The sequence below is a fragment of the Neodiprion fabricii genome, chromosome 6, assembly GCF_021155785.1.
Source record: "Neodiprion fabricii isolate iyNeoFabr1 chromosome 6, iyNeoFabr1.1, whole genome shotgun sequence".
NCBI lineage: Eukaryota > Metazoa > Arthropoda > Insecta > Hymenoptera > Diprionidae > Neodiprion > Neodiprion fabricii.
The window spans coordinates 30,447,875-30,475,092 of NC_060244.1; the positions used below are offsets into that span (position 1 = coordinate 30,447,875).

General features: G+C 39.3%; 1 protein-coding gene across 7 annotated transcripts in view; it reads left to right on the forward strand.

Moving 5' to 3' along the window:
• The first annotated feature begins 2,093 nt into the window (after window positions 1–2,093).
• The window catches only part of LOC124185409 (apoptosis-stimulating of p53 protein 1), a 35,136-nt gene continuing 10,011 nt past the window's right edge, over window positions 2,094–27,218 (forward strand). For 2 of the 7 annotated variants that reach the window (XM_046576155.1, XM_046576157.1), the window contains exons 1-6: window positions 2,094–2,828; window positions 6,454–6,509; window positions 16,440–16,619; window positions 18,720–18,846; window positions 20,618–20,802; window positions 21,804–23,920. In XM_046576155.1, coding sequence (XP_046432111.1) covers window positions 2,822–2,828; window positions 6,454–6,509; window positions 16,440–16,619; window positions 18,720–18,846; window positions 20,618–20,802; window positions 21,804–23,920 — 2,672 coding nt within the window. In that variant the 5' untranslated portion in view covers window positions 2,094–2,821. Of the gene's footprint in view, window positions 2,975–6,453; window positions 6,510–13,688; window positions 14,276–16,439; window positions 16,620–18,719; window positions 18,847–20,617; window positions 20,803–21,803; window positions 23,921–27,218 lie in introns of those variants that run through there. The other 5 variants (XM_046576158.1, XM_046576160.1, XM_046576159.1 and 2 more) reach the window with 5 other exon arrangements.

Genomic DNA, 27,218 nt, shown 5'->3' on the forward strand with positions numbered 1-27,218 from the left:
TTAAACTGCTTGTTAATTTCAACGTTTCTGACCATATTTTCATTTTTCAAGCCTAGATACGATCAAAATAAAATGTACGCTCTTTTACTTTTTCAACAGCAAAAGGTCGTAAGATGGCGCTTACGGTCTTACGCCGTTAGACACGCGATATACATATGCAGGTTTACGTATTTGCTACGATATGGGAGGAGAGAAAGGGTCGATTACGGAACTTTTCGTCAAGTTGAAAAAGTAAAACATTTTTTATTTAATGAAGATAAGAGGTAGTTATTTTAGAAAAAAATAAATTCAATGTAATTTAAGTGATATTGATATTAAATTACTTGAAAATACAAGTGTATGAATAAATGAGAAATGAAACAAAAGAAGATGGCAACACGACACCAATAATAAGTGTATAGATGTGTAGAAGTATTTCGCTTCTTTACAGAAGCAATTTTTTCTTAATAAAAAACTGCGAGAAACGTTCCTACGATTTGTTTTTGTTTTTCAACATACAGTTGGCCCGATGAAAATGTAAGCGGTACTTTTTTGTCATAGCAATGTTTTAAACACGAAGTAATACTACTCTACGCCTGTAACTCTTGCGGATTTCAACCCTTTCATATAAATGTAGGAATCATCTTGACTGCAAAGTTTATACGTAGAAAGAAATCTTTCAAATGTATGTCTCGATCAAAACGGAAACATCAATTTTTGTTAACATTTCGACCCTTGGTGTGGAGCCTCCTGAGGACATGTATTTATTTGAACATATACAGCAAATATAAAAGAAAATTTCGACGAATCATTCTCCGTATATTATAAACTGTAGGACAACAAAGGTTGGAGTATGCCCAAACTCCTCCTTCGTTTGTTAAGTGTTTAATGCAAATAGAGCAGTTATTGGCGTTGTGTGAAGCGTAAAATTTGAGTCTTCAACAGTCATAGTCTGAATTTTTTACGAGGTCAGTACCGTGTTCCTTTGTTGTACTACTGTTTATATACGGAAAATGGTCCGTTGAAAGTTTCTTATGTTTCTGCTGTAGATGTTTAAATTAATAAACATCCTTGGAAGGGCGCACACCAAGGGTCGAAACTGTGACAAAAATTGATGTTTCTTTTTTGTACAAGACATACATTTCCAAGATTTCTTTCAACCTTTCATATAAAACCTAATGTATTTTTCATTATTCCATAGCAATATCATGTTACATATTAAGTGTCGCACCTTAAGGGAGGCGCTTTCACCCCTTTCCCCCGCGCACGAAAAAGCATCTCTTGGACATTATTGGAGAATAACCAATTGAAAAATGAACGAAATTATAAAGGGACATTAGAATACCATTTCTTGATACTATGCATTTCATTTGTCAGATCTACAGTGTAGCGTAAATATCTGTACGCACGGCTATAATACACAGTGTGCCCGTACACTTACGGAGGTGGATTCTGACAGATTCAAGGCCACCCATGTCGTCTGCTATGCAGGTTGAACAGATGGCAGCAGACGAAATTGTGGCCTTGATTCAATCAGAACTCACCTCTCTACAGGTGTACACCAATCAAATGATTGAAAAGATTGAAACGTCTGATGACGAGCCGTTGTGCGTAACTGTTTTACGTCTCTTCATTTCGAGCTTCCTTCAAAGCTCCCCCCCCCCCACTCTCCATCATCCACCCCCTCCACACCGCATTCACGCGCTCGCACACAACACACACAAACACACACAAACACAGCTTACGTGGGGCTCTCCCTTTGCCCCTCTCTGCCACTTTCCTCCTCGTCGCTCCGTGCCCTTGCTCTTCCTTCCTCGTTACTTCCCTGCACCCGCACCGCCCATCAACGCCGCATACTCCTTTCGCTCCCCCCGCCTCCGACTCGCTCAACGGCGACTTCCCCCTCCCCCCGACTACCTGCGCAGGTAACGTGCCAACGTCAGGGAATGGCTGCTTTACCTGTGCACCTGGCTAACCGTTCTCCAGCGGACCGAACGACCGATTGGTCAAGATTCTTTAATCTATCTACCGATTGGCTCACGGCCAGGTTCTAACAGCAGTAGGTTTTAATCTGATTTACTATAGTCCGGCAGCACTCAGTTTGTTACCTTAGCTACATAGGCAGGCAGACATTTTGTAAGCCTGTAAAGCCGAATAACGCGTTCCTGCCACATGAGCCGTAGTACTCTGTCGGAAATTGTCGAAATTGCATTCACCGAACTGCTGCTCGGCTAACGAATCGTTATGCTCGCGGTACATCGTCAAGTTTCATCTGGTTGATGATGTAGTATTGTGGAAAGGCTTCAGCGCCGTTACGCCAGCCTGTCCGTCGGTATATTACAATTCAGCCGCTGCACTCAACAGCGCAATCGTCGGTATAACCATTTTTATTTCCCTTACGCCGGTCCTTCGTTGTTTCGGGTATTTGGTTCAACGAAAATGCTGAAAGAATTCCCAACGTGTCGAACGCGAGTGATATGTGTAACACTGTGTCCCAGTAAAATATAATTATACACTCGGACGTTTCGAGTTTCCAAATTTATACGTGCATGTGTATAGTACCGCCCTCCTGCCGCATTTCCAAACTACCTCAAAGTATTTTCCCGCCAAGAAGTCTGTTACCCGTTTAATCTATCGGAAGATTCTACCAGCTGTGAAATACAATTAACCGGTATACGTATAATCGAATATTTTTACATATCGTAAGGATGAAGTGCGGTATGTGCTGTAATATTATATAGACGTAGTTGTTGCTACTGTTATTCAAATTCAGTGAGTGGCTATAATACGAAGGCAGTAAGTGCTGTCGGCCAGTCCGTGTATACATACGTAGCGTCTACATATGTACGGTGTGTATCTAATATGGTAATTACTATGAGCGTGAGAATTATCAGTAAGTGAAAACTTGTGTCTCCAGCCCATTCGTGACATTACCGAAATCTGGATTACGCTGACGAATTACGAAAAGTCAAAATTATACCCGTTCGACAAAAAGGTACGTCAATGCACGTCTTAGGAGATGTTGTCAGCCTTCTTTCATTGAGCCCCGCAGGCTTTATAACGCCTGGCAATCGTTATATCCATCTATGTACTCTGCAAGCCTTCGCGTCTGACTACACGCACTTCAGTAGTATGAAAAAAAAATATATTTCAACCATCGTCGAAATACACGAAAAATGAAAGTTTTTATAATTACGGTTGAATTCAATTTTCCTAGCTGGCTAAATAAACTTTTTAATGAATTTTTTGCTTGAAAATTTTTTCTACAGCGCCCAGAAGTTGATCAAATTTTTCGATTCAATTCTACGAAGATATTCAAAAAATTATCTATCTCCCAAATATGAGGTTATAGGTATAATATACGTGAAAAGAATGGCATAATAACGTGAACTGCGCCGGGTTAAACGGTAACGGTCCACAATTACCATGTTACGTTGATTACTTACATACAAGTGTATCGAATGATAATTTATAATGTAGATACCAGATTCCCAATAAACTGATTTTCATTGCCGTCTTACGGGCTTCTCATCGGAAGCAAAGGATTGAAAGGGTAAACATAAACATCTACACACTACAGTCTCCTTACATCGTGCATGCAGAGAAGAAATTCTTACTCATACAAATCGGGCACATGAAAACAAATTTGAACTCACTGGTTATGAGGGAAATTAATGACAACAGAGTCAGGGCGGCTAGGTGGTCTAGTGGAGTAAGTCTCCGGTAAAGCATCGCTAGATACCAGGTTCGATTCCTGGCTCCGTCGTTAATTTTTCAAATTCACCAGTTGTTCAAATTTACATATTTTCAAACTGATTTTCGTTGCATTAACGGGTAAAAAGCCTGCGTTACCGGGTGCGCGCACACAAGAGGCATACACATATAAATACACACAAATCTGCTTAGGCACCAACCGCACACGAACGGACGCTTATAATCTGATAGGTACCACCGTGCCGAAAGTTTCTCAAGGCTTGAATACTTTCTACTAATAGCTACAAACCGACATTGAACCGTTGCCTTACACGCCGCCATTACCAACGGCGCAAAGGTTTCCGAAATTTCACTGGTTTCGCTGACTCTGCGCTAGTTATACGTATACACCGTATACTGTATGCAAAACCTGCAGGGTACGTACAGGGTGTCCCATAGAATGTGACATGAGAAAAATTTATGCAACTCGAACACGATTAGGATTATGAAAATTAGAATAAAATGCCGCCTAAGTGCCTGTGGCTATCGATTGTACTGCAAAGCTATGTCCTATAACGTTCAAAAATATTGTAACATAAGTGCCTTTGTCCATCATTCAAAGGACGTTCTTCATTGTCTCTTTTTATACATAACACTATTAAAGACAAATTATGCCGAGTATAATAAGGCCTTCGAGGAGTTAAAAGACGTACGTATAGTTAGGGACGTCGTTCGAAGTATAATATTGTTGGAGTTTCCTTGTTGCATGGAAATTGAAAGAAAAGGCGGCTTGGCCAAAAAGCTTCGTTCCTTTGCGCCACGTATCACCGTGCACACCACCTGCATGTCAGATACTAGTTTTAAAAAAATCGATTCAGCACTTCGTTTAGATTCCTGTACCTACGGAAAAAACTCGCACACCGAACCATGTGATCGAAAATTGTGGAAAAATTCCTTAAAACATGTTTCCATAACTTAAAGCCCTGTTCTAATTCTCAATGAATTATCTTGTGGCGAATATAGAAGATACAAATTTAAAAAAATGTTTTATCGTTGGCTATTTTAAAACCGGATGTGAAAAACGTCTGACAAAGATATTGGAACATCGTATGCGTAGATGTAGACGATTTTCTGTTCAAATTTCAACCAAATCGCCCAAGTGGTTTGTTTGCTACCGCGTTTACAAAAATCCGTCGCGTAAGCAGGCACATGCACCTGTTCTTGGAAATATTGGTAAGCGATTTTTCAGATAATAAAAAACGTTTCCCGCGTCGTTTCGGAATCTTTTCGCAATTCGACGCTCCTTGCGAAGGCAAATACGTGTCAATCACTCCGCTTACGAACGATATTGCCTAAGAACAAATCTTTACCTCTGAATATTATGCAGTGTTAACGCTTAGTTATTTAAATTTTACTTCTGTTTTATCCGATGGGGCGCCCCGTACAAAGCAACCTTATTATACATATACTTGAATTATACGCGCATCACCTTCGCGTAATTTGGATGTAACCGTTAGGCAAAACTCCGGTGGCAATTTCACTTATTATGTGTATGTTATGTACCACAGTATACGCGACGCAAGCTCATCGTCACCTTGTTGTGACTGACTTCTACGCGCAATCAGCGTGTAGTAATTGGCCCACGTCGAACAGGGAAATTCCAACCATGGTTGGCATGAAATAAAAAAATATTTAAAAAAAATTAACATCCCACCGACGTACTTATCTTGCGTTAATGGGTAGTACGGGTGTGTACAGAGCCCTAGGGTATGAAAACACTTATAGGCCGCTGTGTTACACACTACGTGTAAATCATTAGCATCATTCGTTTTAACCGTATACCTATGTATACAGCAACTAGAATAGCAAATATTAGTTTTGAACGGGCGCAGATATCGAAATGAAATTTGGAGGGACTGCATGAGACCAAAAAGTTTGCGCTTGCGAACTTGTGACGCAACTTACGATTAGCGTTTTACGTATCCAATGTCTTCGGTGAATTCGGCTGCTTCGCACCATGGCAAACTCCGCGCAGGCGGCGTACCTACACCACGTGCGTGAGACTCGTTCCGGCAGCTCACAATGCCGAGCCTCAAGCACGTGGTTTACGCTTGTGTGGGGTCTGCACCAGTCGCGGCTGGATTCACAGGAAACTGTCGGTAAACAATAGAATCTCGATTATCCGAACCGGCGTCATCCGAATCCTGTTACCCGAACCACGGCTCACTTTGTCCGAGCGAAAGCCTGATATTTTAGAATGTTATAGGTATATAGGTATAATTTGTTTGGATGAAAATTATCGGAAAAGGTCCGCTTACAATCTTATATCGTAAAATTAACGTTCTTTCAACTAACTTCACGTACGAACAGAGCTTGTCCGAACTTTTGCTAATCCGAACTAGACCCGGTCCCAGTTAATTCTGCAGATTAATCAGATTTTACGGTATATAATATAATATTTACAATAGCTTGACGCAATCGTAAATGCATGCAGGTAGGCAACGAGGATGAAGTTAGTAACGTTACTGTAACGATTGCTGCATGTTTAGGAAAAATCGTTACTTCGCACCTTTAGGAATGTCGGAAATTTAGTAAACCATGATAAATCAATGTATACTCATATTTTGCGAAGCCAACTTTTCCTTGAAAATAATTCTAAAATTGCGCAACATTCATTTTTTCCCTGATGCTTCGTTACGTCAAAGCTGCTAACTTCAGCCTCATTATATGTACCTACACGGTATATTATACAGATATACCTAAAGTCATATCTGATTACAGGTGGCCGGATAGACAGAGATGGCATGAAGGAGGGTTCTGGCAACGTAACCGAGGTGGTGAGTTTGAATTGCTCAATTCCAGTTCATCTTCAAATCTTTATAAAACCGTTTCGAACTGCACGAGGGGTGTTCTCCTGCCTGCCTCTCTCCCAACATTGTGCACGTTTTGACTTGGCCAAGGGATTGTTATTTCTGAAGTATTTATACGTGCGATGCCTGCATACGTTACAATTACGACACGTAACTTATGTCACCCGGAGGATCATAGGAAAATATTAGCGAAAATACAATCGAAATAGGTGGAGTAATTTTTCGTGTTTATCCCGTATGCGTGCGAACAGCTTACAATTAGCCCCTTTATTATGTAATCACAAGCAGAGCCCCGGAGCATCCATTAGCCGGCTCTATTCGAGTTCATCTCGATCTTATGTAGGTCCGTGTTATCTAAGCCATGGCGGTTTCTAATTACAGGGGGAAGCCCCTAATCTTTCCATCCTGAATTTGGTTAGAATATTTTCGTGTATTAAAAATTAATACATAGACGAAATTGAAACGTACTTTTTTTTTAATTTTCGCACACAATTTTTATTTTTGCCCGTTTGGCAATCCTTCAAGGCTATCGGTAATCATGATTTGATACGAGTAGAGTCGATTCAATGCAAAACGCAGTTTTAGTAGCGTGAATGTAGTTTATTTTCGGCAAATGAAATTCATATCCAACGATAATGCAAGCTGTTAGTTTTAAATTCCTACTTAATCCCAAAACTGATGAAAAGCCTCCAACTGTTGACAAATTTACCAAATTCTTACAACGAATGAATTGTATAATTTTTTACAATAAAGTAAAATTGATTATTGTCACCATGCTCGAAAGATCGTTTTAATGTGAGTTTTTTGCTTTGAATCACTTTGATCGGTGTAGTCGTTTCAGAAATATGTATATCGGGTAAAAGATATGAAATTTCCGACTTCAAAATCCTGTAACTTTTGACAATCTCAGATTGCAGGCAAACGGCTTGGGGAATCGTCTGATCCAAACTTAATATACATATACTTCACCCAAATCTATGTTGAAAAGGTGAGAAAGCCTTCCCTTGCTAGTCCGAATCGTCTGATCTTTCCACGTGAAAATATAATTAATACTCGTATTACTGAAAAATGTGCGTTCATTTCCGCAGTAACTTAACTTAAGACTTTCCTCGAATCCCTGGGAAAAACATCAGCGAGTGAAGAGGCCCTTCAAGAAAGCGGGCGGGCAAAGGGAATTCGTGGAGAGTCTTAGGGAGGCCTAGAAACTCACCGTCAGAGATATTTCCAGCGCCCAGCGCTGAGACACTGCACCGCTCGAGACGCAAGCTTACGCTCATTGTAGAAATTCAGACGACCTGTTTTCTATCGCCACGCCGTGCACCTTATTTCCGTAGCAACACACATGCATACCCAAATTATATACCTATCCATACCCACTCTTTTATTGATCCACCTTCAGAATAATACGTTACGGAGTTACAGCCCAACTTCTCAATCACTGTGGGTTGCACAGTTGTCTTGGTGTGTCTACCTTGCGAACTTGTCTCACAAGTCGACACATTTACACAAGGAGATTGCAAAATTTTAGAGAGATCAAGATCGCAGTTAGCGTCAACAGGTTGATTGACTTTCCTACTGATTTCCACAATAATTGATATTCTACAAGCATGTGTATTAAATAATTGATCTTTATCAACCGCCACATTGCCATTGTAGTGAAATAAATGCAGAGGGGAAATAACAAAGAAACGACACGAACACCGACAAAGTATGGGCTAACAAATTTATCTCTCCCGAATTCGGGGATTGGGAGAAAATAAGTCCTAGGCCTCTTCGTATGAACGCCAGAAACGCTGTTACTAACAAGTCACGTAGCAGTCCCACCCTTACCGAACGGGCAAACTCACTCTTTTCCTTCCTGTATTAAACAGACAAATGAACGTTTTGTTCAACAATTTTTCTTGGCTGGTTCATCGACAGCAACGTTAACGAATCATTTAAACTACAGGCATTGTCGATGAATGCCAGCGGTCGATTCGACCGGGGCCTGGATCGGCACTGACGAAAGAGCCAGCCAGCCAGTTCCATGCAAGATATTATATTATGTGTAACGTGAAACGCTACTCCATTCGAATACTAGGTATACCTATATCTATGGATCTTTTGTGAAACAGGTCAGGATAAGAACAGCCCACCAGCACCAGTTTGGAGCACCTATTCTTCTTACCCCGTGGCCGTATACGAAATCCCTCCGGTGCACCCTCCGGCCACGGAGATCTTTCTTCGTCAGAGCGCCGCGTCGCCGCGCGGGTATTAAGGTGGTGGCACCCCGTTCAGCTTATCTTGGATGATAAGAAATTTCTTGACATTAATAGTGACCTCTAGTCGCTAATATAAACCCTTGATCAAATCTCCGCTCGGCGATTGTTACAGAAGCTTTTGTGCCTTGCCGATCCATTGTTCCCTTTATAAGTATACAATATACGTATACGTGAATACCTCTTTTATTTCACTCTTTCTTCACCGATAACGGTTTTTTCAATTACGATACTCAATATTTTTACAATACCGTATCGCAATTGTATGTATATTTCCGTAGGTTGTCTCTCTATATATTGTGAAGTCGTTTTCAAATCTAACGATATAATATAAAAATAAACCGAACATTTTCATCCATCAATCTAACAATCTAAAATCCAACAGTAGTGAAATGCGAAATTATCTCTCTTTGTATTATAAAATAGTTTTCAAGTTTCATCTCAGAAAACACAAGAAATCTTCTGCGCGAAGTTGCTGTTCAGGTGATAGGTAAATGGGACGAGGTATATGAGAGTATAATAATTTGATTGCTACACTGATTTCTCGACGAGCCGGATACATTATTATAAGCTTGACGATCCACGCAATCTTCGGCCGAAACGAGACGAATCCCCGAAGTATTAGTGGATAAGTAATATATCCTGGTTCAAAATTCGCGTCGGGATTTATTCCGCGTGAATCGCACTTTTGGAAAAAAGTTAATAATAATCTCATTTTAGGTAAATTCACTACATTTTTATTTATCCTACGAGATAATACGAGACAAGTTCGTCGTTCTCCTTCGTATGGCATGTAAATCTGCTTCCCAGCTTCTCCTTTTTCAAGGTGTGTTATGAAGAAAAAATAAAGTTCCTACTGAAACATATAGGCGACACCATTCGGAGTCAAGACTCTTATGTAACTTTGCGAAAATAAATAATTCAATGAAAATACATCTCCGAAAGGAACTTTGCAATCTACCATGCTCAAAAAAGGGATTGTGTGTTACAAACACATATTTTCTAGTACCTACCCAGATATCGAAGCGCGTCGGTGCAAACAGTCTGCTTCGGTTGCTGCGATTATTGTTCCATTTTTACCGAAAATTTTCGCGAAATAGTTTTTGCGCAGCAAATGTACAGCAATAATTGTTTGCTATTTCGATGTACAGCAAGCATCGCTTACATTTAACAGATATTTTGCTGAAAGCGTTTGCTTAGAATGATTTGCTAGAATTTTGACAGTAATAATTCAGACCACACCTTGTTCTAATATTGCTCGCAACGCTTTGCAACCATTGCCGTCTTTTTGCTGCAAAATTTATACGCATGTGTCACAGAAGGCGATTACGAGTGTTATCGTACGAACGAAATTGCCTTCCGTCCCTTATGCAAACGTTTTATTTAACTTCCCGTTTCTTTGTTACCAGAGAAAAAAAGGAAACTATTATAATAGCCCCGAAAATGAAAATTTTAACCTCCACCAGATCTCCACGTTTTCAAGTTTAGGAAATTACCTCCATTCATTTTTAAATGGACATCTGTATGTGTGTGTGTATGCGTGTGATTAATTTTTTGCACGACGATATCTCGAGATCAGGTTACCAGATTTCCATTGAATTTTTTTGGTCTCAATCGACGCGGCTTTTCCAGAATTATAACTAATTAGATTTTGGCTCTGACAGGTTCGATACTTTTTGAATTATTTAAATGACTAAATTCCAAAAAATCAGATAAGAATGATGATATCTTGAGAATGAAAGAACGGATTTGAATGAAAATTGGTACCGTTAGGTTTTTTGGGTGGCTGATCACGAATCTGAAGTCAGATTGCGAAATCTAAAATGGGGATCCAGTATGGTGAATAAAAATCTAAAAATATTTCGATTTTGGTGGATATTGGTAGGTGGAAGTTTTTTGGTTCACTGATAACGAATCCAAGGTCAGGCTTCCGAAATTTGCTATGGTGGATCCGTTATAGTGGTTATAAATATAAAAAATCGTCATATTACCATATAATATGGTATCCGAGGGCTTTGAAATCGTTTGTCACGAATCTGAATTTGTAGTTCGAATTGCATGCTATTCCTTTTTTATCTCCATGAACTTGGAACTTGCAGTGTGAGAACGGAAAGTTCGAGGGCTGGCTCATAACCAGTCTAAGGCCGCTTGTTTTTGTCCTAGTTCTTTTGAGAATCTGCCGTTCGCACGGTATGAAACGGGTGCGTGAAACGGCAACTCTCCGCCCGTTTCTATTACGCGGAAAACCGAGTTTTCAAGAAGACTCGGGCAAAAAAAATATATTGTTGGAGCTAAATTTTACTTATAGATCTTACCAAATTGTTCGCTGATAAAAAAAAAAATAAATAAATAAAATTACTCACAGCAAGAACATATTTTTCTCGCCGCCCGCAATGGAATATTTTGTCGAATCAACGATTCTACTTCCTCAGTGTACAAAGAAGAATATGTTACCGCGGGACGATCCCGCCGACCAATAGAATTGAATTATCTTGCGCATGCGAAGTCGTCGGTTCGGCCTGCTAACTTTCACCATTTCCTATCGGTATACTTGACTATGTGGTGTAGATTGGTCCATTAGTGTCCTTTTGCGGCCCCGAAGCCGCATGCACGGGGCATCGGAATTTAGGCATGTGACCAGTGTAATTCTGACGCGGCGCAGCAGGCATACCTAGCAGCACATGGCCCTCTCAAACGTGGTGCGCGTATGCAGGGCATATACGAATACCCACACTGCAGTGGTAACTGTATATTTGTAAAATGGCTATAGCCACTTTTCTAGATAATAAGTAAACTTGAATCATCACGCTAATAAATTCATGCACGTATAAATACATACTTCCGCCTCCTCGGATTTTCACACGTTTGGAAATTAATGCCGAGCCAGGCTTGATTCACGTTCAGTCCCGAGACGCAAACTTCTGCGATACATTCTCCTTCGCTTAAAGTCTTTCAATTGTTGCTCGTACTAGAAATCTATTCAGATATTGATCTCATCGGAAGAATATCTTCTGCAATAAATATCAGTCCAGCGTTTTTACTACTCGATTGTTTGAAAATCAAATTTTACAGCGGTCAAAGCCGACCAAACACTTTTGTGCCATTTGTTGCCAAACATTTTTTTTTTTCCCCCGAGGAATGGATATGACCAATGTAACAATTATTCTTAGGTATGTGTGAACTACTATCTGCATTATATTTATTACACACATACTTACGTAGCCTTATATACACTGACAGGGGATGTGCGCTACTGTTATCCAATATTGTAGGTTATCAAATAATCTTATTAATGGTGTGCAAGATTTGTTTTTAATGTCAGATATTGGGTTAGATGGAAAAAAGTACAGTGGCATCCCATCAAGTCTCGCTCGAAGTCGATAGAGGTAACTTGTATGACATATTTTCGATCCTTGGTCAAAAAAATTGCGTATAACTTTCGAAAAGCATAAAATTATTTGAATAATCGTATTGGCGCAACCAGTTAATGGTAAAGTGACACATTACTTATTTTCGAAAGAAAGTGAAACTCCGTTGATTCAAACAATTCAATTCAAATGAGCTGACGTTTGAGCCAAAATGAACCATTATTTTAATCGAAGTAAGGCACAACTTTGGTAGATTGTAAACCAAGTGCACGGGACTTATAGTATTACATAATATAAACCGTATTCTTTCAACTATGCAGATTATTTTTTTTCAGTCTACATACGCTTTATGCGTATATTGTTGGATCGGTTGTTAAATCCTTATCGCCACTGCGAATGATATACGGGGGCGTAGCATAAAATGTCTACTAATCTTCGTCGACGTAATACAATTTTACTCGATTCAATGCGATTAACAATAAGACATCACATTAGAGTGTTTCAAAAAAATCAACTATTTTTTTTTTTTTTTCTAAGAACATTGAAAAATCTTCCGAGTGTCCCTCAAAAATGACCTCGGTAAAATATGAGCTATTAATATTGATATTTAGAGTTGGCGATTCTCAATTTTCTCTTTCCCATTTAAATAACATGGGAAAATTTTTTTTTTAAATTTAGAAATTTATTGCTCGAAAACGAATCAGTGTGAAGATATGAACTTTGAGATTTGAAATAATAATGATGAAAAAACTTGAGAATGCAGATGCATGAACGGAGCGAAAGAAATTTTTTATAATCTGTAAATTATGTTGTTCTTAGTCCAGTAAGTCGAAAGTTTTAAATTTTCTCCTCGCTCCGGCCTATAAATTCTACGGTAGCCGGTTGACACTGCAAATTTCACACGCGTGCGTTAGGGAATACAGTACTGTGCATGTCAGGTGGAAATAATATAACGGCGCGTATACCGTGGTTAAACGTAGAAATAGACCAGCTTAGCTCCGAGCGTAGGCAACCGTAGTGACGATTTGCCATCTCAGGCACAAAATTGTCACTCCGGCTCCGCATCTTCTTGGCGCCGCGCTGGTTCATTTCCACGTTTGAGCCCGGTATATGTAACACCCGATACTCACAATTACAGTACCATGTACTTGCGAATGCGTCGTATATCTTACAAGAGTACGAATAGCCGAATCGTCGTTGGTTGAATGGAGACTGTAATAGGCAGACACGAGCTGAAAGTGAAATTTCAATTCGAGTACGTACATACACGGATAGATAGATCCATACGCATATGGTATGTGAGCATGCATGCTTAGGTGCATCGGTTACACGCGTATACAGGTAGATAGATATCGCGATTCGCGATCGCTCAGCGATAAACCCCCGGCACTCGGTGATGTCCGGAGCTGTCCGGGTACCTCCGTTCGTTCCCGATGTTTCGGGGTAGTATATGGTTTTATCCCCACGCTCGAGGAGCCTCGGCGCTAGGCCTTCGAGAAATAGTTAAAAGCGTCGAGTCGAACGACCGACGACGATGCTCTCCAAGCCTAACGCGTACCGCCACGTCGCGCCAGCTGCCGCGTAACTTCTGACGTTCTCGATCACCACGTGTCTCGTTACACAGATCATATACCTACGCACCCAGTACATATATGACAAACGATACCTACCTTGATTAATATCCATGGCGTTTTCTGCCTTAAACAACGGCTATACCGGCAACCGCGCAGTTCGGAAAACGGATGTTGTATCGCTGAAATGACAATCATGTACAATGATGTTGTAACATGGAAGGCATACCGGCTAAAATTCGTGCCACAGACATTATTATCTTTATAATACACGAGGACTGGTATAGATGTTGAAACAATTCACTGGCATTACCCTTGATAGTTACCCGTGTATCGGTCGCCTCTTCGAAATCCGTAAAACAAATTACGCCGATCGGTGAAGATAATTTCTGATCGCCAACTTATACGTACCGTGAGATTCTTCAGTTAATAATGATAATCTGGAATTTTTCGAGTTTTTCTTCCACTTGTTGAACAATCCCTTGTCTGCGCATTACCGTAAAAATGGAACTGGTCACGATCGGATGAGGACAAACGCAAGTATATTCCGTCTATAATCCGGAGTGCTGATATTAATATAATACGCGTGCACGTGAGATATTATAATAAGCAAATTATACTCGTATATCATGTATAACGCAATGCTATACATCGAACGCGAACGTTCTGTGTGAATAAAATTTGTGAACTACGCTCGCATTTACTTATGCCTGCAGGTCTGATAGTACCGGTTCTGTGTCTGTGATAATCGGTATTGTACAAAAGTCACGAACAATGCTCGACCAATTGGAATAGCTAGTTTAACGGACAGAATCGACGGTCTTAGGCATGAAACCAAAAGCACAAGAGTCCAAATGCATTTTTATTCCTCGTCATTCGCAGAAAATAATATTTACGAATAATTTAATTTACAGTTTTATAATAAGGAACCAATACTCACGTCTACCATGACAAATGAACTAGTGTGCTTTCTTTACATTGAATTATCATGATAGGCGGATCTCAGATTATCGTAAATTTTAACAGTAGACCCAAAATGTTGTTAACGCACGGGTATGGAAAGAAAATCTTTCGTGTGAAGACTGATATAGTATAGCTGTAGAAACAATTTCTTTTACGATTTCGAAAGGTAAGGTTACAGCGCTCACGCTAGGTCGATTGATAGAAAAAAAGTCTCAAATACGACTAAAATACGAAAATGTGTTCGTTATATTATCGATAAATTATTTAATTATCGATAAGACTTTATTCTATGGTGAAGATGTTGCGGGAATTTCGTACAGTGCTGACAAAGTGAACAAATCATAGTTTGCACTTTTTCCCGCCAGAATAACAAAATCGCTTCAACCTTTAGGAAATGATAATATTTACATTTGTATTTGTGATGTAATTGAAGAAAATTCAGAAAATTGATAAAAACACTGAATATACAGTAACTAACTTACAATAGATTCTCAGTTAGGTACCTGGAAGTTACGCTACGCTGTACTGATATCTGATTGTGAGTATCATGTTCTCCGTAATTTTGCATCAATTTTCTAAATCTGTATCCATTAGTCTGCAAGCAGAATAGCAAACACGATCGTTCCCCAACGTTTGAAACGTTTTCGTTACTCTGAAAAGAAATTGAATTGGAGCATCAGCGAATATGTATGTCAGCGCGAGTGACGGCACATTACCTGAAATCCCTAATTGAAGCGACTCTCTCTCTCATTGCCATGCAACAACAAGTAAACACATAATATATCTCACTTACTCTGACTTTTTACCAAGATATAGCGATTAGCCACACATCTGGGTTTCAGGTAATATCAAATGTCGTTACTTCTATTGACGGATCTCTACGAGTGTTAACTCATGATTTACCCTGCGGTGTAAGGTATACAGGAAATACTTCTCGAAACGGGCTAGCCCACATGGAGTTTGCCAACACCTGCAATACGGCCTCTTCTTGATCCAACTTTGGCGATTGGGAGTTGGTCAAACCAACGGTTCAGCGGTATCAACTAGTGCTGAGTAAATAGTCGATTGTCGTTTCCCCGCATCTTGTATTAACCCTCGACTTGCCATTGGAGCCAAGGCTGAGACGACGTAAATCCCAAAGTCAGTCTACGCGTGGTTTTAAACTTTTTTTCTCTCATGTCAAACGGTGCTTGGTGGATACTCAGACTGTCATTTTCCAGGACCTGATATTGAGTCTTTGAGTAAACACCGAACTTGAGACCGGTCCGTCGGGATTCCTAACATCCGTCTAAATGTTGCTCTGAACGTCGATTTACTAACGCCAACCTGCGCTGCAGGGCTGATACATCTTGTAACGTAGTCCTATACCTTTACTACGCACACTTCGGCGCTATCCTCTAGTCTCTACTCACAGAGAGAGAGAGAGAGAGAGCGAGAGAGAGGGAGAGAGGGAGAGAGAGAGAGTCCACCCTACAGCGGTTAGTGAAGCTCACAGAGCCACCTCGGCTGCCTCGAGTGGCCCGCTTCGTATATGGAATACACTAACAATGAGCATAATGTTATAACATCTACACGCGTTGTATGCATACTCATTGTCAATCGTTTTGTGTAAAATATCTATATCCCCGTGCGTCCGACTGATCATACGACTATGTTCTCCACGACGATAGAGTGCAATCGCGAACGATAAATATAGTATAAGAGTCAGAAATTTGATGTTGAAATTTCGTTTTTCAGTTACCAGTGGGAGGTAGCGGGGCTGTGCTGGTGCTTAGCGAACTGGAGAATATGGCGGCCAGGCAACAGAGGGAGATCGCCCAGCAGAAGCGACTCTTGGAGCAGAGGGAAACTCGCCTAGCCGTGCTCCGGGGCGCACAGGTTACAACCACGTCCTTCAATATTATGCACAGAATTGGGGTGAATCAGGACTTGGTGATAGATCATTGCTACAAAATTTCTAACTCTCATTGCTTACAGAAATCTTTATATTATATTATACAGAAAGGAGGCGGCTAGAATGGACCCCCTGTATAATCAAATGGAATTTAAAAAAAAATGTCGCTCACGCTTGAAATGTTTTATTGCGCCAAAACCAAAAAAAATGCGTGGTCGAAATTGGTCTAACGTTGTTCCTCCCTTAAGAGACCCATTTCGCCCGTTTCTCCCCTATATATACACACATGCATACATATATATATATATATATATATATATATATATATATATATATATATATATATATATATATATATATATATATATATATATATATATATATATATATATATATATATATATATATATATATATATATATATATATATTATAAATTGTACACGTGTATAAAACAAGGGCCTGACTACAAGTCGATTCAAGCCCATTTCGGGATAATTAGTGCAATGAAAACTTACGGTCAAACTCTACATACCGTTTTACTTAATATTTTAGCTCTGATTGTGAGTGAACTTGATCGACGCAACCCACTCAAACTATATCATGCATGTATATAAGAAAAGAGTCAAAACCCAATTGACTTCTTCCGTCACAGAGCTATTCATATACGCCGTGAACATCATAATATTTAAATGCCTATTTCAACTGGTTGCAAGCGGCGGTTGTGCTCAAGGGGTACGCAGGTCACAAGATTAGAAAAAGAATGTCTAAACTGTTGCACGCCAATAAATGACACTGATTTCGATGATTTTGTTTGAAAAAATCACATTTGCTCACGTATGCCTGCTTATAGGTATATACATATATGCGCGCGCGCGTGTGTGTGTGTAATAAAATAAAAAAAATGTATTTGTTGAAGGCACGGCTACAGTTTTCCCACATTGTTCTCTTTATTTTCAAAAGTAGAATTTTCCATCCATCCATGTCTTCAATTCCAATACGAGTATAGTGAACGTACGGGGCATCTGGAGTAATTTCGCGACTTTTCAATAGATTTCTCAGACAGCTGACGTGAATAACTGACTCGTACTTATTACGCGAAATATGTAAATTCGTGCGGTTGGAATGTCATATTCGATTTCAAACCTACACCCTTGTACCGTATCGTTGAATAAGATTATCCGCATCGGCGAAGTATGGATATAGGTATATCTTATGTGCGAATGGGTATGCATTCACGTGTGGATAACTCGAACTCCGATGAATCACCATAAGGTTGATATATGTAAATGGGCGGATTCAGTTCAACTCGTTTACCCTTCACTTTTCAACACCTTGGATTTTTTCTTCCTTTTGAAATTTCATCGTACTATGCGAGAGTACCTCCCCTGATTTTTTTTTTATCTCGGGTTATAGTTTCGGTATTCAATGGCTAAAATAAAACAATTCCTAAAATGGCATTCTGTACTTCGGATTTTAAATGGATTTGAAAACGCATTTCTTATTTTATATTATTAATGAAAAAATGTAAGCATTCGACCATTTGTCAACTTCCAGCTCTATTAAAATGGATTTTAAACTTATCAAAAAATTCAATGGCTAATATTCTATAACGAAATTTTCTCACATCACAATAGATAATGTTAGAACTGCCTTGTCTTCATACTCAATTTTCGATTTAACTAGAGTCAAGTTACCAATGCATCAATTCTTTCGCTCGACTGAAACGGTGTTTTCATAAATATCTTGAATGTACTGCATACGTGGTTGAAGTCCGGAGGGTGGTAGAGTTGAGCTGGATGACCCCACGTATACATATTAAATGTATAATCTGAGATCCTTTGACTAGCAATCGTATCGAATGGATTACAGATAGGTACAGTTAATTTTTTCAGGTTCTGTCTAAATCTTTTCGACGGCCACCCCGATTCGCAAGATCACGTAGCATTAAAATTCATACACGTGGAAAATAAATGTACGAATTTGTTGTTACATACTTATTCCTTGGTTATACATATACGTCATGTATACACGATGTCTGAATTTGAAAGGCTTAAAATAAAAATGAAACGGAATATATTACGAGAGATACATGTATAAACGTAATCGATGATATATTTTCAGGAGCCAGCACAGCAGGACAGACTGGCAAGGTTGAGGCATCGTCTAGATCAACAACAGAGCAAGCTCAATCGCCTCAGGCTTCTGAGATCGCAGACTGATCAGTCAAGAGCGAACAATGCCACGCTCAGTAAGTTACACAAATTTAATAACCATCTCGACTATCACGTAATGCTTTTAATTTACCGTTGACATTTTACGCTGCAATGTATCTGTAGAGTATATTTCACGTCATTCGGAACTTGATTTCAGCTGGTAATTAATCAATCTTGACGAATAATCAAAATATCGAAGCACAAGATGGTATTACTGATTTATTTATTTTTCTATGATTTTCCGATTCAGAGCCTGGGTGTAATTCAGTGATTTAAGCACTGATATTCGTAGTACAGGTTTACCGATTGTGAGATATTCGACCAAGACCCTGCAGCATTTTTCCGACTACGGTGTAACGCGCTCCAAGGATAATTTTTACTTAAATCGAATCAGAAATGGATTCAGAAAATCTCAGAAAATAAGAATTAAAAAGGTTGAATTCGGTAGCAAGATTATGAGTGTGGGCGAATTTGTATGTCGCGACGGTGTTTGAAGTAATCAAGTTATACACGCGTATATTTGGTACATTGTGCGCCTAGATGGTTTATTTTACCCGAGAAGCATTCTGGAAATGGCTGACAGCCTTAAATCTCTTAAATTCATCGAAATTTGGATTTCTGTATTTTACTGTTAAATAACAATGTTCAATTATAGTATATCATGTCATGGAACTTGAACACCGTCGGATTTAGGGAACCCAGAAACGGAGAAAAGATTTCGATTTAGGCAATATTTTCCAATTTACTATTGCCATTTAATTTGGCATGGAAAGTTTCAGAATCTTTCCAAGTTCGCATTAAGTATGATGTTATCTAATTGAGGGATCGATTCATAACTTTTGGCACAGCCCTTGCGCCTAGCCACGGTGCGATGGAAGTATCTCCTTTAAGAGCATTTCTTCCAAAGAAGCCATTGAAAGACTTCCTCAGATATTTTCGCCTTTCTACCGACTTACCTCGCGATAATATTTCCTATGGAAATTAAGATTTGCAAGTCCAAGAATGCATTGCCTCGTGAAACGAGTACGTACTTTACCAAGTAAATTCGTTATACGATTATGCGTGAAAAAAAAATTTTTCCTTTAGTTTTCGAGAAATACCTGCTGCCTACAGAAACCTGTACAAAAAGCGTTCTGGATGACTGAAATCTGAATAAAAAAACATTTGAATTGTAGAAAAAGCTGTGAAGCATTAAAATTAACTCACAATGAAATGTACGAAAAATTTATCGCCTGCATTCTCTGTTTTAAAGTTAGGAAAAAACATGCCAAGGGTTACGATCTTACGGCAAGTATATATTGTGAAGTTGGACCTCACTGTTTCGCGAAGTGTTGTTGAAGCAATTCTCGAAAGATTGAAGTTTCGCTTGACTGATTTTTGACGATAATGAATCATTTTACAGTCGATTTGTACACTATTGACTGTGAACTGATAACCTATAGCAGATATTTGTGAACGTATGGTTGACACGTAGTCAACTCTTCATCAGTCTCCGATTGGTTGACTTCATTTTCCGCCGACAATAAGTCAAATGTGAGTCGACTGTGTGCTACTTGGTTTGTAGCGCAGTTTCACTGACTGCTGACGTGTTCTAGATGATCTATACCGCGAATGCAGGATGAAACCCGTCGAGCAATGCAATTTCTATCCCTTTCTAATTATAAGTCATGTACCATTTACAATGTCACGAAAAATAATTTTCACACGTAACAAGTGAACTGACTTTGAACAGCTATACGTTATACAAATCATACACTTTGATTCATGTTGGCAATTTATGCTTGTTATATTGATGTTAACATTTAGCGTCCGACCTCGACTGCATCAGAGCGCTTTTCAATGAGAAGGAAAAAGAACTGTCGTTAGCGGTAGCCAAAGTGGAAGAGTTGACCCGGCAACTGGAGGAATTGAGGGGTCGACACAACAATGGGACCGAACATCTATCAACTCCCGCGAGCGCGGAACTTGAAAAACTGCGTAGAGAACTCATGGTGACTAAAAAATATATTAATGTACCTAAATTTATTCTTCTATGTGGTATACACAATGTTTATCCGTATGAAGATTAAGATAGTGAATCTATTGCAAGAGTAGGCAATGCGATACAGTTTCATTGTTAACCAGTTCTTGTTATGATTTTGCATAGCTCCAAATTCAAATATCAAACCTACAGCTTGGGCTCATTCTTTACCCGCCATTCACCGAATCGGCGTCTCTTAATCAAAATTTAGAGCATTAATTGTGCCTATCGAATATTATACTGCATTCATAGAAATTTAAGGCGTATTTGTAATTGAAAATAGACATTTCAATAGCAAAATTTTTAAGAAAAAACCAAAGCACATACACGTACAGCTTCTGTGATAGTATGCCTCGATTGCTATAAAATTAACCAGCGTAAGTGTACGAAAATCTTCTTCGAAAGCTGTCTGTATAGTGTCTGAATTAAAACATATTTTTATGCAAGCACGGATGCGTGCATAATTTTTAACGAGAAGGACGTACTACGGAGATGTGGCGATTTTTACGAAATAGTTACAAACAGCCCCGTTCAGCTATGTTTTATTGGTGTAGAATCGAAAGCTTTGCAATAGCAATACTCTATCACACTACAGTAATATGAACCTATACGTTATGTAGTTTCATTAATTACGTCAAAACTACAGTTAAGACTGATACACATATTAGCGAACAAAATTTTTTCTAGATTATCTAATTCTTGTACAACAGTAAACGCCCTAGACCGGCCAATCAAGAAATACGTTCCCGTATTATTGGTGGGCGAAGGACCTGGATAGTGTGGCATTACCGTGAGTCGGAGTTGGGGGAGGAACGTGACATCCGGTTGTTACGTACTATTTTGGGGGTGGACGTAGAAGCTATTTTAAATTATAGTAACGCTTGCGTTTGTCGAATGTGTATGTGAATAATTCGCAGGTTTTCCAGAAACATGATTGAGTTATCATAAATTGGCATAAATTTTTGATTCTAGTACCGTAACAAAATGAACGAACAGCAAAACCAAGTTGTGTCCCAGCAAAGGTTGGCTTTGGTTCAACGCCAGGCGGAAATGGCAGCCATAGATGCAAGGATAGCACAACTCCAGGGCCGGCTCCAGCGTAAAAGAGCACTGAACCAACGATTGAGTCAACAATTAGGATCAAATCAACGCGTCAGTGTGAATCACTCAAACTTTGCCGATTCAAAACTTGAGTTTATTAGCAACAAAACGAGGCCGGCAGGTAACATCGCTGCCATAGAGCCATACTCGCACATACCTAATGATGATTTTTCATTGAACAAGAATGATCCGAAGTACCAAACATTGCCGTATAATACAAAGTTTGCCGTAAACTTCAAAATTGACGATGACGTTAATAAAAACAAAATACAACACAGCGCGAGCGCATCGCAGATAGGCCAAAGGTCGTTTCAGCAATACGGACATCAGATTGCCCACAGTCAATCGCAATCCCACGTCCAAGGCCAATCCCAGCCGCTGAAGTCACCGACGATCCTCAACTTTGTGCATCCAACGAACAATAACATAGCCAAAAACAACTTGAGCGTCGCCAGCGCGAGCGTTACCAACACCGCATCAACCACTATCGTCACTCCTACCTCTCATACTGCTGCAACTATCGCGGTCGCTTTTGGCACTAACACCAACGAAAGTACGAAAGGTACTACCTCCACCACCATGAGCACCCCCACTATTACCACCAGCAGCACCACCACTACCAACAGCAACAATAACGACACAAGCAGCAACAGTAACTGCGGTAATCATAGCAATAGCAGCATCGGCAACCTTACCACCACAAATAATAATAACAGCAGCAACATCAACAACAATAACAACAATAACCACAACAGCAACAAAAACGACAATAACAACAGTAACAGCAACAGCAATGGCAACAACAACAACAACACCGTCTACAGTTTTGGTGATCAACAAAACTTGAGGATTCATAATCAAAAACAACACGGTGATGGCAACTCCTGCTCCGGTACAAATATTGTCAGCAACGTCGCACAATCTCTTTCGCACAATCAGAACTACAGATCTATGACGTTTCATCAGAAGCCCGTATCTAGCGTGGCACCCAGTTTTCCGGTAAAATCGCCTATTTATCAGACATCTTCGACAAAGATTCATCCCGTAATGCCACAGACATTGAGCTTGATAGGCCACGGACAATTACCAGCCACGCAAGCTTACAACTCAAATGGCCAAGAGCACAACTATTTCGCGAACCAAAGACAAAACTTCGCAGCCATCAATCAAGCGCATATATCTCAAGGTAGTGGAATCAGCGATAACATATATAATAATCAATCACAAAGTTCATCGAATATTTTGACGAACGGAACAAGTCTTACACAGTGCTCGGCGAATTTACAAGCCAACTACTCCGGCAATCCCTTTGCTCAAAGTCAGAATCAAACTCAAATTCACTGTCAGCAGAACCAGCAATTATCGCCAAACACGAATTCTAGTAATGATGCGCAAAACGACAACGTGATCAAGGCAGATTCCGTAACGAAGATTGACCAAAATATAGTCAAGTACGATAATTTACAATCCCAGTTTGACGAGCGGCGAGAATCGATAAAACCTTACGAACAACCGGCAAGGCATGATCAAACCCATGGTAAATACGACCATATGCAAATAAAATATGAGCAGCAACAATTAAAATTTGATCACTCCGCAAAGTATAATGACAACAATCAACTCTTGGCCAAGTATGAACATGTACAATCATTGCAACAATTCAAACAGGAACAAAGTCATTCAATATTTGATAACGCAGCTGGACATATGTTGCTTCAGAACTCAAAGTTCGACCACCACACGGCAAAGTATGACCACCCTACCAAATTCGAACTTTCCGGAAATAAATTACCGGATAAATCATACGAGTACGAACGACTGAAGTATGACTCTGACCGGAGGCTCACAAGGGGGGATGATAAGATCAAGCCTGCTCTACCACCGAAACCTAACAAACCCAACCCTCCGCCCAGATTGATTCACCACGAGAAAGTCGAAGTCAGTTCCGATATCGCCGATGGAAAGGCCTTGGTTGTCGTTGGGGCGAGGTAGCTATATACGCATTTATAAATCACTTAATCTCGTACATGGGTATGAATGTGTTTGTATTATAGGTATGCGTGTATGGTGTACACCCGAGCGAAGTCGATTCTGACCCCTCTTGTTTTAGCCACCTCAGAAATGTCGAGGGGCTACGGAAACAAAATTTATGCACAATGCAGAAAATGTGAAAGTCAGGCCGTTAGGAAACTCGACTAAAATTCAGGATCAAAACCAAAATGAGAAGCTTAATATACTAATATATGTACACACATGAGGTAGGAAATTGATATAAAATTGAGATAAAGTTCGCACGAGAAAAACGAGATTTGTAAATTGCGCGGCTATACGCATGTATTTTCCGTTACAAGAGTCAATTTTCAAGGTGTTCGGTGAGTAAAGTTGTGGCGAACGTGAGTCCGCCTGGCTATGCCATATGGCAAGAGTGCACATTGCGAGCTTCGACATTACATATCCCGCTAACAATAAGGATAAATTAAATTTCGGAATTTTTCATATTCCGGCTTTGCAACTGCAAGACATATCCTCAATTTGACTACGTTTCTTTATCATGCAAGAGATTCCATTTGGTTTTTCTCTAATATTTAAAGCTTGTGATACATAAGCAGTGATGTAATAATAGTCAGTTGGACCAGTTTCCTGGTTATCTTTACCACAATAAGTAATATGTTCAGCGTTGATTAGCTTCTCTCCTTCGATAAAATTTTTACTGGTAAATGCGCACTGTCCGAATGCACAAATGTCCGATAAAATTAATATCATTGTACTTGAAACTTACCGCAATTTATTTATTTACGTATATTTTTTTACATTTATCAGCTGCTGTTCTATCCTAAATAGGGCGTTTTAGATATTCCCCACGGGGCGGCGCGAGCATAGAGTTCACACGCCAAAAACGTAGGAATTATTCGTATCATGATGGTTGTATTTTAAACCGCTTTGTGTCAGCATTTGGCGTCCGCATTTGATCTCAATAAAACCCTGGTAACGAAAAACTTTTCTGTCCCAGAATAATTTCTTCAACAATTTATTGATGGCGAACAAAAAAATACGTCCAGTTGAAAATGATACCACACCTTTTTCACAACTTGAACTATGTTCGGTAAAATTTTCAAGTGAATCGGGAAGACCCCAATGAAATTCTTTCAATCGCGTTTTTCGGGGAGTCAAGAATTACTTGGGATCCAAAACTATGGAACACTCTTCAAAAGGTCGTAAGGTATGAGATTCTGGCCGGACATTAAATTCGGTGACCAGCGACCGAAAACCACACTGTTTCGAGTGGAATATCCCATGTACAGGGTGAGTAGGTACAAACTGCGGTAATAGGAGGAGCTTCTCATCGAATAATTGTCGCCCTGTAGCCAGTTAGATGAGTTAATAAGAAGTACGTTCACGTATTCGTTGGCTCTGTCGGCTATCATCTCGGATGTACGTATTTACAGTAAAATGCACAAATGACTTGACCTTTCGGCAAGTTTGGCTTCGGTCCGAAAGAAAATGCGAGTTCAATTCTACACAAATTATGTGACAATAACTGTCGATGCAGCTGATATGAGAAAATGGAATGAATTGTTACCTAATTTGTACAGAATCGAAGTCGCATTTTATTTTGGATCGGAACAAAGTTAGCCGGAAGGTTAATGGATTTATGCATTTTACTGCACCTATATAGCGTAATTGACTACTCCGGTGTTAATGATGAAAACAATTGTACTAATGAACGATATCGAATTTGTTGTCAAATATTACTTTTGTCAAATGACGACTAGTTTCCCAATGCACTCCTGACTTAACTTAGTTATCAACGGAGACGCCTCTCAATTTCACCAATTTTCTTGGAAATCGTGAAAACTGGTTACTAAACATTTCTTATTTCAGTTGAGGGTAATCTGCTTATTATAAGCCGCCAATATCAAATCATCGAAACTTCCCTCCTATATCGATATCGACGTTGCTTTAATTAATAGTAATGTTAGTAGCTACCTGACCACTGGTCTTGATTGGCTGCGGGGCGGCAACTATTGATCAGGTAATTCCCACCTATTCTCGAATTTTTCATAGACTCACCCTGTACGCATATCTGTAATTTTTTTTCTTTTTTTATCGAAACAAAAATATGTATATTTCGCATGATTTTATAAAAGTACTGGTTAACTCATGAGATACGATTAAGATTGAATACTTCCTTCCCATATCATGTCTTAACTTTGGTGCATAATTACCAATTATTTTCATGAATTGCAGATTTATGATTAATACATTATCATATATGTTCAACGATACGTCACAAATATTGAAGATTGAAGTTGAACGTAATCTGCGTCAAATACATAACAGTTTTCGGCGTATGACCGAATCTTAATCACATTTTGTAAGTTAACCAATGACAATATTCTGGCAAAAACATACATAGTCTGCAGTTTCGCAGCCACAAAAATTTTTTGTAAACTAAATCGCACCTTAAAGTACAATATTATTGAACCAAATTCTGACAAACGATATCATTCAATCAAATTCCGAATTCCGATGTTCTCGAAAAAAATTCCAAGATACGACGTTGTTTTATTCAGCTGTTAACCAGGTATAAAGGCTGCTTACCTTTTATTTTTTCTCTGAAAGATCTCAAGACCCCTCCGTTATCACAACTTACTCTCAACATCAAAAAAACAAAATTCTGACGGCCCAGCTAATCGAAATCTTAATCGTTGATGCATCCCTAAATTCATACATAATTAAGGCTTGCACAGAGTAACATCTGAATTTATGCATTTACTCCAGAAAATTTATCTTCGAGTCTCAAAATGGCATGTCGCAAGCAATTGAAGAAAGAAGGGAAACAAAAGGACCGAACATGCGTGTCTTATGTGACCGCAATTCAGCACAGACTTGAAAATACAGACATATATATATATATATATGTATGTATGTATATTACGTGTGTGTATAATGTATATATATATATATATATATGTATATGCATATGTATATTATGTACCGCAGATAATACGAGTGCGATGAGTTGTAGAGTTGGGATATTTCTTAACAAATGCCTTGTAATCTAACGCCAGATGGACCTTGTTTTCAACAAGTACGGCTGAAAAAAATATCTTTGGGATAAATAATAAAAAGACGCTATCCGTTCGCTTCTGGAACGCTGGAAGTTTTCGAAATAATATGTCCGGAGGAGTCGAGGAAGTGGAGGAGATAACATACATCATACATCGATTACTCGCGGTTGCACATCTATATGTATGTGTATTTAATATCGGTTGCGTATTTTCT